Genomic DNA, 13,947 nt, shown 5'->3' with positions numbered 1-13,947 from the left:
ATGGCATTTCGCTCAAATATTCGGCATAGTCTGGGTAAAGGTGGGTTAAAGGTTAAATCGAGTGTCATGAACTGACCTGCACGATTAAGTCCAGTTTAGAACAGCTGTCTTAACTGATGACAAGGAGTCTGTTAACAATGGCAAACTACTGCAACCTTGTGGTGAACTGAAGAAGTAGCCTACAATGTTTATTTAAAAATGTTCTGAAACGTACCCGGGGGAATGCAAGAAAAAAGGCCTATGTTATAATAAAATAAATAATACTTTTATATTATTGTAAATTATCAAAGTGTAAAATGTTACACAAATTTTAAGTCATTGAGATAATTCATGATGTTTCAGGAAACCATCCTGCTCAGCTGGCACCTAAACTATGCAATAATAATAATAATAAAAAGACAAATTCATGCTTTTATAAGCTTTCAGAAATATGTTTGAAATACATATTTACAAAAAAAATTATATATATATATATATATATATATATATATATATATATATATATATATATATATATATATATATATATATATATATATATATATATATATATATATATATATATAAAATTAAATGTTTGCAATATACGAAATTGCAATATCAAGAAACATGCATTTTGCAAAATCGCATAGTTTTAGTTCCATTATCTACATCCATCCATAGTCTATTTGATCTGTTATAATTTCTCTTTTGTATTCTGTTCTTTCTAAGAATATCACTTAATCTCTAAACTCATAAGGCATATGCATTTGGGCCTTTGTATGGTCTTTAACATCACACAAGTCTTTTCTGTACATACAAATCTGTGCTTTTATTCATGCCTTTTTCTAACATATACTGTATTTATATATAATTTCACAGTTAAATCCATATAAAACTGAAATGTTTACCATAACATCATTTACAGATACATCATTGTAGAAGAGAGAGAGAGAGAAATAAAATAAAAGGAATGCCCATTTGACGATCATTTACAATCATGATTTTTAGTCACTGGGTTCCCTGTAAAATACTATACATTTTGGCATCACATATTTATGGACAGAAGGGTGCAAATCTCGGAATACAGAACAAATATATGACATACAATACAAACGAACAAAAAATATATACCACATGGTAAGGATGATAAAATATACAGACATCTGCTACACTAGTTTTGTGCACAAATGATGCAAGGAAAATGTAAAACGGTGTGAGAGAATGTCTCCCTCATACAACTGAGTCCTGAGAGGACAGAACACTACATCAATGATATGGCCATCTCCTAACATTCAGTTATATAACATTTCAGATTCCATAATAAAGTGATAACCGGAGCCCATGCTAGAATGTGACCTTTCAATAAATGCCTTGTGATAATGTCATGTTTTATGTTTGCTTGTCTTATTTTCTTTGTTTTGTGTTTGTGGATGCATGTCTTTTTAATTGAAACAAGTTTGTACTTAGATCTACACAATGACAGCCATGCCATTATTACCCTGCACATTGTAAAAAAAACATTTTTCACCCCAAAGTTTTATTTGCTAAATGCATTAGCAAATCTTGCACTGAACAGATGTAGGCTCCTCTGCAATGCTTTTTAGACAAACATTGTGATATGCTATTCCATAAGGCTTCCATGAGTAATCCTGAAGGAAACCTGAAGGTTTGGAGACTCAAATACATTTAAAGGTGCTCTATACGATTTTCAACCACTGTATTGACTTATTTCACTTAAAATCTATCTGATATTTTCTTCTAAAATGAGCATTTTTCTCAGGCTCTCATGTGCAGGTTTAGCAATTTCACTTTAATGGCAATGCATAGGTCACTTCATTGCCATTAAAGGAAAATAACTGAACATAAATATAGGAGCCTGAGAACAAATGCTATGGCTTTTGCTTCTGCATATAACTTTGGCTTTTGTAAACAATGTCAAGCTAAGTATTATGCTATAGGAAAATGGCATGTGGGAAAGCTCCGTACTGTCTCATTATAAATGCAAGGAGGGCTAAGGGTAACAGAAAAGCTTGAATTGCGCAAACAGAAGGGTTCTGACTTCACTCTCTGCTTAGGATGTTGTTACTACACTATATCATTACATAGCAAATAGGTGCTTGCCTATTCTATAGTATTTATGTGTAAAAATCGTATACAGCACCTTTAACAGCACATGGCTTTTAATAGTTAGTACAAAGACTCTGCGTCTCCACCTTTATGAATAAACCTCACATAAAAGTGCAGAAGATAAACCATATGAGGGAAATGTAGATCTTCAACATGGTCTCTCATTCCTGTCAAATTCCCATGTCTTTCACCTCGTTGTCATGCGAGGTGTAATTCCAGACCTTCTGCATGCGACACTGGCAGATAGAGACCTGCTCTGTCTGTTTACATTGTCCATCAAACGTCTTTTTCACACTGTGCATGTTTGTGGGGCGTGTCTGCGACGGTGGAGGGCGAGGTGGTCCGAGCGGGAGAAGCTGCGGTCACAGTCGCTGCATTTGAACGGTTTGACGCCGGTGTGTTTGCGGTAATGTCGTGTCAGCTCGTCAGAGCGAGCGAACTTCCATGTGCAGTTATCCCATGTGCACTTATATGGCTTCTCACCTGAGAGAGAGGGAGAGAGAAACATATATAGAAAAAGTAAATAAAGTACTTGACAGGAACAGAAATTATTTCAAAGCGGCCTGGAAATGTAGGCTGACTCACCTGTGTGTGTGCGTCTGTGGGCTTTCAGATGAGAGCTCTTGGTGTAAACCTTATTGCAGCCCTCAAACTCACACCTGTGAATGCGTCTCCTCTTTGAGTCAGGGGATTCTGAAGGCCTGGGCCTCCGCAGGCTCTCGATGCTGAACGGCAACAGGGAACTGCAACGACAGCATATGATTTCTAATGTTATGAAGGATATCACGAAGACAGTTTTGTTTGGTACAACAATAGTAGTCACACACAAACTCACTTACTGCTTTTCCTCTCATTGTGGGGACATTCCATAGGCATAATGGTTTTTATACTGTACAAACCGTATTTTTTTATCCTCTTACCATAAACCTTCCCCTCACACAAAATAGTTCTAACATTTTTCAAAAAACTTCATTCGGTATGATTTATGAACTGTCTTCTTCATTCCTCATTTACTGGTATGACTATACTTGTGGGAACATTTAAATGTCCCTGTAACATAGTGAATACCAGCACACACACACACACACACTTACTCAGCTATCTAAATGGGGACATTGCATAGACTTCTGATGCTTTATATACAGATAGTTACATTTTACTCTGTATATAAGACGTTAGATCTAATGTAATTTTTAATTCAGAATGGTGTGCAAAAAAAAAAAATATTTCAAAATAAATTCCCATGTACTTTATTCATGATTGATCTGATTAATTATTAGTAATAATATTTACTATTATAAAATGTTCTTTATACACACACATATGAACTGCAAATGTGTGGGAATAAAAAAAAAGAAAAAAAAGAAAAAGAAAAGTTTCGTTTACTTCAAATGGCCACTGGAGGGAGCTACGCTAACAGAATAAGCAATGGACGCCATTAGACAACGTTCCAAAGGTGAAGTAACGTTAAACTATTTCTCATTTTCCATCCTATTCTGCAGTCATCTAGAATTATATCAGTAGTTATTTGTTTCCCTTAAAATCTCCATTTACCAGATTGGATCTCTGTGGTGATATTTCCACAGAGGGACAAGCAAATATTAAAAGAGTTTGCATGCTTCATGCACGCAGTAAATATGTTAATCTAAGATAATTTAGGCTGGTGTTTACTCATAGAGTTTAAAAAATAGTCATGGCTAAGAATAAGTTTGAATATGCTAACCAGCCCGACGACAGTAATATTTGCAAAAAGGGCAGGGGCATGTTTAGAAAACTGTACAAAAAGCTACTATTTTTTTGGACGTCCGTTTGGTGGCGCTAATGGTTCAGAAATGTATAGACCTACAAACGTTTGCAGAATTCTATAACATTTTAAATTATTTGTCATTTAAAGATCAAAAGCGAGCATCAAATGTTTATTTAAGGACATTATTCGCCTACATTTACTGTGCATATTTTAAGTAAGGGGAAATCTGCCTTTTTTCTCAAATTCAATTTTATTTTCTTGTCAGGATAAATTAGATGGTGTGCCTACTTTTCGCTGGAAATGTTTTCCGAGTGGCAGAAGAGGCCTTTTCACCCCCCCCCACCTCACAGAGCCACTTCCTGTTTCTTTTGGGCTGCAGGAGTGTGAGGGTATGTGTGTGTGAAGGGGTGGGGGGGGGTCAACATGGGGCACCTGTAGCTTTTGGCACACTCCATCACTTTAGAGGACCAAAAAGGAAAAGAAAGAAAGAAAACCTCCTAGGTCTTTTCTCCTCCTTCAAACAATATCTACATTCTTTAAAATGCTGTCACTATTTTCCACATTCCATTAGAACTATGTCTTCATACGCACTTTGGAATTTTTATTCCGAGGTCAGAGGAACTCCATCTAAAATTTTACAGTAAGAATCAAGGACTGTTGTCAACAAAAAAGAGAACCAGGGAGGGAAACAGCAGCTGTTGTCAGACTAAACTCAGCACAGTCATTTATGTTCCGTCTTTTGTTTGTATGTTTCCCACTGGAGAACACCAGAGGGGCTTTCCAGGGGTGCTGACGTGCAGGGCAGCATCACTGTCTGGAGACCAGTTTATCAGTTTAGTATAATAATAAACATCCATTCATTATTCAGCTGATCACAGGTCAGGGGATACATAAACCTGCATCGACTCCTGCACCTGTGTCCACAACACGTTCAACCTGAAGCACACACTCCCTCTGAGACTGGTTAAGCAAGGCCATACTCGCAAAATGTTTACCATGAATGTGCTTTAAATCAGATCAGCCAAACGAGTAAAAATGACTCAACATGCTCAAAAAAGAAAAAAGAAAAAAAGGGGGGTACAAAAGCTACACTAGTAATATTCACTCCAGTGAAAGCTTTTCTAACTTTCTTTCTGAGAATGTATAAAGCTAATTATAATAATGCAAATAATAATACAATACTGGAATTATTTACAAATCCGGTCAAAATGTCGCAAAATGTCCCCAGGGGGGTTTTGTCAGATTTAAAATGTTGTCCCTAAACTATAACTGCATAGAAAACAGTATACTGTATATACAAACACTAGATGACTCACTGGATCAAACCCTTATTGATTTAAGAACCAACAAGTCAAATAAGCAATAAGACACATTCTCTTTCACACTAATATTCACTCCTGCAACTATATGAATCATACTGGCACCTTTGTCATTTCAACACATTCGTAGGCAGCACTGTCAGCCAATTTCCTTTGTTCCTATTTGCTTTCTTATAAGTTCACAAACACTTCAGGTAAATGTGCCATATCTAATTCTTTATATATAAATTCTGTCTACTATCTATGTGATGGAGACTTCTTGAAGTTGCCTCCCATCACTGTTTTCATTGTGTTCTCATTGTGTTCTTTAAGTACTGTAGGTATGCCCTTAAACGAAGCATAAACTTGTGGAAAGCTCTCAGTTGAGCTAATTTATGGGAATGTTTGTGCAAATGTTTCTCTTGGATTTATCCATTTATTTGTATTGTATTTACCTTTGCTGGATTCAACTCTTGTTCTTAATTATCTTATTCATGTTATGTTATAGTTATCTATCAATCATATGGTGAGGTAAGAGTATATGTTATAAAATAGGATGTTCCAATGAGTAAGAGCAGAAAAGCTGTGTATGTAAGATGACTGTCACTCATAGAAAGGGGAATTGGTACTCTTTTTAGTACCTGTCCCTCTTTTAGTTTTTATTAATAACCTTTAACATATTTATTTGCACATTTTCCACATCTGCTTTAGAAAGCACCTTTTTGGATGGCAACACGCGTCTCATGATTGCATCTTGATGTGATTCTCTTTGTAACAGCTTGGGTCCCTATCACAATCTACAAATTGTATTTCTAAATTCTTTGTCATCCTGGATATCACATCACTGTGCACACAGTGAGCTCTGAGAATTACCATCATATGTCACAATGATAGACAGGATTGGATTACAGATATTGCAGATTAATGTTGAGGGTGTCTTTACTCTTGCACGGCGCGGGCGATAGTCAGGGCAGTGGAACCTGTTTCATTCACACTCTCCAAGGTCACGTTGGGTAAGTCATCATCCTCGCTGTCACTCAGAGATCGCCGAGGCGACAGTCCATCTGCGATTCGGTGTGTGACTAGATAAAAACAGAGGTTGGTGCAGGTGAATTTACAATACGTACAAAGATCAAAATAATTCCTTAGTTCTCCAGAGTTAATATACAATCTGCAAAATAAACAAATAAATAAACAGTGTTGAGTTTCTGTACTTGATACAGAGCTTGTGCATGGTAGTGTTTTTAACTACTATGTACTTAATTTGATCAATAGATACAATGTACTTTTGTCTACATATTTTTAACATTGTACTAATACACACACACACACACACACACACACACACACACACACACACACACACACACACACACACACACACACACACACACACACACACACACACATATATATATATACATGCAACTAGTTACATATGTAACTAATTTCTGTATTTATGTCTATAAATGCATGGAATTGGTACAGTTATGTGGACACTGGCTCTTCAGTATAATTCTATGGCCAAAGCACTTAACCGTTAAATGAAACTATTAAGCTTCTAATCAAAGCACTGGTGGACAACAGAGAGTTTCCTTAAAGAAATAGTTGAGCCATTAATTTATTCACCCTCATGTCCTTCCAAACCCATATTCTGTTTTTTTTCTCCATGAAGTAGCTACACAAAGATTTTCTTTTCTATACAACAGCTGTTCATAGAGACCAATGGAAGCACCACTAAAGCATATGAAGTTATCATGCTAGACCATTGTGTGATAAACAGATCCAAATATAAGCATAATTTTAATTGAATCAGTGTTGTTATTATAAACTAAAACCATTCAAAAAAAATGTCATTAATAGAAATAAAATATATATATTAGGTGAAAAACTTAAAACACAAATGAGAAATGTTGGCCTGGCAACTACTGAAATAAAATAAGTTCAAGTACTAACATTACTAAAACTAACCCTGAAAGCTAAATGGAAATATTAACAAATAAAATCAAATAAAAGGGTAATTGCCACAATTCTGAATTTATTCCTCAAAACCGCGTTTATGCAAAACTCTCAACAGCAAGTTTATATCACGCAATTCTGAGAAAAAAGTCCGAATTGTTTATATATTGCAATTCTTAATTTAGAACTTGTAGTTGTGAGTTTATATCTCACAATTCTTAGAAAAAAACGTAGAAATACGAGATGTAAACTCACAACTGTGAGAAAAAAGTCAGAATTGTGAGATAAAAAGTTGCAATTACCTTCTCTGTATTTTAATTTTTTTTTACTCAGTGGAGGAAACTGGCTTCCATACTAAAGCGAAATTACTTAAACTAAAATTATCTAAAATACTGATAAATACTATAATAGTATATAACAATACTAAAATAACACTGCTTTACAGTTGATTAAACACTGATAATCTAAACCTCCTCTATATAACCTTTGCAGTTTTGACATCTTGACGTTTGGTTATTAGAATCTGAAGAACTAATGACATTTATATTCTTGACATCCACAGTCTGCCAATCAGACTGACATTATACAAAATCTATTCCTAGCTCAAATGAATGACAGAATGCAGTTCCCTCTATTCTTGCAATAAGAGCGCTGGGCATGTTTGTGTTGGTTTGTTTTGTTTTGTTTGGTTGTAAAAGCAATTTCAAATGTCTCCGTTGTATTCGTGTCATTCCATGTCCCTTCTTGTTGCCATGGATACTTCATGAGAGACTGCAGAGCATAAGGGCACAGACCCTCAAGATAGGGGGCTGGTCTCTCTGTGTGAATCTTGAATGTTTTTTAATGAACTGAAATTGGATTATCATAAAGTGTAAACTACACAGGCCTAATTATGTGTCAATACACACTGTGTGCTTCTGATGTGGATAAATGCCCTTCTCTGATTGGTCAGTCTATAGCAGAAAGAGCTCTGAGACACAACACACACACTAATAAAGGACATAAGAGAGAGTTATATGACATTGGACATCTCCAGCCTCTATCTACACCTCCCCCCAGAGGAAAAACAGGATGAAAAAAGAATAAAAGAATAAATGGAAAGCCTTCCTAACCATAGAGCCCATTAAAAACAGCTCTGTTGCCCAAAGGCAAGCTTTCCTAGATAGAAAAAAGGGTTTGAGTGTCTTTAAACATGCTTTTTATCACAGTAGCTATTGTGTTTCTGCCATACGCTTCGTCACTAATAAACCCAGGTGCCCTCGTTTAGCTTAGTGGAGTTTTTGCCATAGCATCTACTTCCTGCACTGATGTAGCGGCAGGAAAATAAAGAGACGAGCACAATGGAGCTGCACTCATAAGAGCTGAGCCTGTCTAACACACAGCCAGGATCTGGGTTCTGTCACTGACCCTGCCAAGAACACGGAAACTCTAAGAGAGGCTTTGAAACAGTGCTTTGCACTTAAAGACAAAGAGGGAGGAAAGTGGAGAGAGGAAGAGATTGAAAGAATTTGCAGAAACATGGGTTTTGCCACAAAAGTGGCCTGGATACTGGCATTTGACCTCAAATCAGTGATTATTTAACTATGCAAAGCACCTTTAGAAGACAAATTTACATTGACATTTATGCATTTGGCTATATATATATATATATGGCTATATATATCAGTATGTGTGTTACCTGGGAATTGAACCATTTAACACAATGCTCTACCACTGAGCCAAAGGAACAATGAAGTCAGAAGCTGGTTTGCTTGCTGACGAACGTTCAATTTGAATGAAAAAATAAAACAGAAAACACAAGCTTTTTTAACAAGTTATGTTGAAACACTAAAAATATCAGCAGAAGATACTGAAATTACAAAAGGAGATCAAAGAAATCGGACAGTCAACATTATACAAATTGACATAAAAACAAAGGAAAACCAGGTAATGGACACTTTCTGTAGATAAAGTTAAGTTTTTTTGTTGTTGTTTTCAATAAACTATGTTTAAGTACAGTACATGTTTGTAGTATTTGTATTTAATGCTAATAAAATAAAATTGGACATAGGACATTTACATCAATGTATGGTCAACTGAGATACTATTGTAGTTTTATTCATGTTTTACATTTGTCTTTATTTTCATATTTTAAATTTGTATTGGAATTTTTATTTAAAGTTTTAGTCATTGTAGTAAATAGTGTTTTTAAAATTGATTTTTATTTAAGTTTTAATAGTACACATTTTAGATTTTTATCTTTTTTTTTTTTTTTTGGTAACACTTTAAGTTTAGGGACCAATTCTCATTATTAACTAGCATATGACTTAACTACCTTACTAACTATTAATAAGCAGTAATTAGGAGTTTTTGAGACAAAAGTCATAGATAATGGTTTGTTAATAGCGAGAATTGAACCTGAAAATAAAGTGTGACTTTTTTTTTTCAATTAACATTTGTTTAATTTCAAATAACAAACGTTTTATGTTTTAACATTTTATTTGTCAATGAAAAAAAAAAATCTCAAAATTGTAAGCACTGGATCTAAATTGTTCCATTACCTATCGAATCACATGCACCATAGCAACACCCTTTTACCATAATGATTCAGAATTTGAAAAAAGGAGGTTTGTATGTTACAGCCAGTTCAGTAAGTTTATTGGACAAAATGGCAGACAACAACAAGGCTTATCAGCAAGGCAATTTCATTGGCTGTTTAGGCTGTCAGTCATTTATCTGTCATGAGTTTATTAAGACAACAAAGCTTCTGTCTCACCTTTCCTGTGCATCCTGTTTTCCTCCAGCAGCGGCATCATGAGCCTGCTGTTCCCCAGCGATCCCACTCCAGGGTAGACCAGCGGCATGGGCTGCATCACCACCGGCACGCGGCGTGGATGGAGGTGGACCGGGCTGGAGCAAGGAGGCATCAGCTGGGGTATGTGCAAAAACGACTGCCCCCTGAGACTCCTGGACGGGGGAGATGCCACCACTGGAGACATCTTCAGACGAGGAACTGGGGTTATAACTGAAGTGGAGGAGGATGAAGGCATAGATAATGAGGACGGTGATGAAGATGACACAGATTTGCTGGAAGGAGAGGAGCGTGGACAAAATCGTATTGATGATGAGGATGATGAAGGAGACGAGGATAAAGATGAGGATGCTAAAAGTGTCGGGGAGGTTCTGGCTCTGTTGGTGGACAGGTCCACAGGCTCTGTTTGTGTCTGGAAGGGGTCGGACAGGAGTCGTCTATCATCTGATGGTTTCCGAAATCTGCGGTTCAACACCAGAACGCCCATCTCTGTGTAGTCATGGATCACAGGAGACTGAGAGGAAAGAGACAAAATGAAATCAGTTAACTATTAATTACTGTTACACTGAAACAGGAACATTGTAGGATTTCCTAGGATTTCAGTCTTAAAGAGTCCTTACCCAAAAAGGAGATTGCATTGAATATTTATGGCCTTAATAGTAAAGTTCACCCAAAAATGAACCATTCTGTCATCACCCCATGTTGTGTGAATTTCTTTCTCCTGTTGTACACAAAATAAGATATGTTTAAGTTGCTGGTAGCCATTGACTTCCATAATATTTATTTTCCATACTTTGGAAGTCGATTGCTTGGTTGCCAGCATTCTTTAAAGTATCTTCTTTCGTGTTCAACAGAGGAAAGGAACTCATACAGGTTTAGAACAGGACTTTTATTTTTGTGTGTTTTGTTCTATTTATTAATTTATTAAAATGTATATTTTAGACATTTTATCCACCTTATTTTGAAAAGATAAAGTATGCTATTTTCTGTGAGTGTGTGAGACTTCAGACTCATTAGCTGCAATAATAAATTGTAAATAACTACAAGAATAACACAGTGCATTAAATGGTAAAGCGATTTGTGCTAGAAACCAGTGTTTAGCATAATAAATTAAAATTATATGATATATCAGTTTGCAATATCAAGCAACATATCAGGCTGTTTTTGTAAAGCTAAAATAAGGAAGCCTTGCACATACAAGTTACAAAAAGCCATGCAGGGTCTTTTTCTGAAATGTAAAAATTTAACTTTGACAATTTTTATGACATGGCAAGGTTAGTTCAAATTGTAAATAAATCATATATGTCATTGAACCAGATGGATATCATTCATTTTATTTTGTTATCTCACTGGAATAAAGAGAGTTAAGATGTAAAAGAAGTGTATATCTGAACACGGTCATCCTTTTATTCAGCAAGAATCATTAATTGATCATTAAATTGTTCAAAAGTCATTTATTATGTTTCAAAATATTTCTATTTTAAATAAATGTTTTTTTTCTCCATCTCATAAAAACTGTTTCCATGAAAATATCAAGCAGCACAACTGTTTCAACATACATAATAATAAGAAATGTTTCTTGAGCACCAAATCAGCATATTAGAAGGATTTCTGAAGGATCATGTGACACTGAAGACTGCAGTAATAGCTGCTGAAAAATCATTAATCGTAAAAACAGTACTTATATTGGAACACATATTAAGATGTCCTTCATTAAACTCCTAATTTGCTGCTTATTAATATAGTTAGTAAGGGAATTGTTAAGTTTAGTTATGAGGTATGGTTCAAGGGATCTAGGTTATGGTAATGCAGAATAAGGCATGGTTTCTAAATATAGTAATATGCATGTTAATAAGATAATAACTAGTTAACAGCGAGAATAGGTCCTTAAAATATTGTTACCGTAATATTTCACAATATTACTGTTTTTAATGTATTTATCAAATAAATGCAGCAAATGTCACTTATAACCAGGTCCATCACTGAATAGGAGAAAGGATTACTCTTAATGCATGCTTGGCAAGAAGAGATTCTGAGTGAAATGATCTATAATTGCCTATGCAGGTGGCTGAAATGAAAATTGGAGGGCTAAAGGACTGCGGCACCTAAATTATTGAGAGTGCCTGTTTATTATACAGGAGGAAAACACACCACAAAAGGTGCAGAGAAAAAGTGAAGAAAAAGCGGTCTCTCAGACATTTACTGACTGAGTGCTGTTATCCTAAATTAACATCAGTAAATCGACAGAACATTCCAGTCGAAGATGTCAGAAGCACTCACTCAGACTCAATGAAAGCATGGACAAAAAAGTGGTCTGCTGGCAGCACGATTTCTAGCCCAGAAACGGCCCTTCTGTTTTTTACTGTGGTTGACTTGGAGGTTGTTCAGCCGAAATGGAACATGTTTTGAAACTCCATCTCTACCCCGTTTCTCTCTCTCTCGACTCATGCTTCACCTTTCCCACCTTCCTATCCCTCCCCTCCCACACGGCCCATAACCAACCCCTCGTATGGGGGGCTACCAGTTATTATGGCTAATTTTCCGAAACCAAAGAGCTTCTGGTGAGGACGGCTTTAATAGGGCGAGCAATGCATTTCCAAGAAAAGGGTCTTGGCATTGAGCCCACTCAAACAAGAAGCATGTTCCAGTGACTGTGCTGGCTGTTGATTTAACACACTTCAGAGCTGAGCTGTGTGGCCCACACACATCCTGCACTCAACCCCATCAATGGCACGACAATGCCAACCGCTAAAACGGCTAAAAAAGGGTGCAAAATATTAGGTGTGTGGGTTTTGTTCTGCATGAATATGGAGAGAGAAAGCTTTAGGACTTGGGGACTGGGGGAAACATGTGTATATGTTTATTTGAGCATGTCCACCAACAAAAAACTACCATATAGGTCGTTTGTGCAAGCACCTTATTACGACCTATATTTACATTTTAAAGTTAAGCGCCATCTAGCAGGCATTCAAATAATTACAGTATCGTGTTGTCATTAAATGACATATTACATCATTACCAATTAAAATGCATGTTTTTATTAAAATTTTTACACCGATCTCACAGTAATTTGTACAGATTTTACTAGGTGGCTTATTCATCCGAATGACCACACCTAACCCCACCCCTAAACCTAACCCTCACAGAAAATCATCATGCAAAATCATGATTTATAGACCATATACATTTTATGAGCACGTGTGTTCGCTAGGGATCAAACCCATGATCACATGAGTACATATCATCGTATAATGGAATACTCTACCGAAACCCAAATTATAGCGCAAATAAAAGAGTACAAAACATTAATATGAAAACGTCCTGTTGTCGATAGGGGCGCAATTGTAGTATATGCTTTGATGTGTCATATTTCAGGGATTTTGACCAATGAGCTATACGGGCATATTGGTTGGAGCATTTGGTCAAGCCTGAAATTCTAGCATGTATCCTGACTCCAAGCACGGGAATCCTTAAACTAAACCTCTAGTCCAGCAGTGCAAAGTACACTAAAGATAGCACAGTGAAGTACAGTCACTTAGTACAGTGAATCTCATGAAAACTTCCTGATTTCCAAAGTAAAAATGCATAAGCATAAGCACCAAAATTTTATCATTGCAAACTTTCATAATGATATTAAAAGTAATTGCCTTGAAAAAACATCAACAAAAAATTTAACAAAACATATTTGTAGTCCACGATGTAGGCCAGACTGTCTGACTATGATTTTGGTTAATTATGACCATTATCACCTTGAGTTTTAAAAGCCTCTACACCTGCGCAGCATCTTTTTGATCACTTACCCGTCTCTGTGACTCTGCAGGATCGATTTTGACTGGCAGGGCTGGCATCCCATCCAGCATCAACATCCTGATGGCACTGTTCCTGTGAGGGATAGCAGAAAAACAATGTTAGGCTTTAATAACTTCAAGTGTTAAATCACACTGTGCCGTAGTGAGGAGCAGAGAAATCAAATATATTTTGGTTATAACTTTGATGACACGACAGAGTGAAAACCTTTCAGCCTAGGTCTTTTCTCACAGATC

At 36.1% G+C, this 13,947-nt stretch overlaps 1 protein-coding gene across 1 annotated transcript in view; it reads right to left on the bottom strand.

Moving 5' to 3' along the window:
- Positions 1-773: 773 nt before the first annotated feature.
- The window catches only part of klf12a (Kruppel like factor 12a), a 25,473-nt gene continuing 12,299 nt past the window's right edge, over positions 774-13,947 (bottom strand). The window contains exons 2-6 of the mRNA XM_059554248.1: positions 13,705-13,786; positions 9,869-10,418; positions 6,098-6,236; positions 2,695-2,852; positions 774-2,592 (exon numbers count right to left, since the gene is read on the bottom strand). Coding sequence (XP_059410231.1) covers positions 2,399-2,592; positions 2,695-2,852; positions 6,098-6,236; positions 9,869-10,418; positions 13,705-13,770 — 1,107 coding nt within the window. The 5' untranslated portion in view covers positions 13,771-13,786 and the 3' untranslated portion in view covers positions 774-2,398. The remainder of the gene's footprint in view (positions 2,593-2,694; positions 2,853-6,097; positions 6,237-9,868; positions 10,419-13,704; positions 13,787-13,947) is intronic.

The sequence above is a fragment of the Carassius carassius genome, chromosome 7, assembly GCF_963082965.1.
Source record: "Carassius carassius chromosome 7, fCarCar2.1, whole genome shotgun sequence".
NCBI lineage: Eukaryota > Metazoa > Chordata > Actinopteri > Cypriniformes > Cyprinidae > Carassius > Carassius carassius.
The sequence above is the reverse complement of the archived record's forward strand: the minus strand, read 5'-3'. Positions and strand labels throughout refer to the sequence as shown.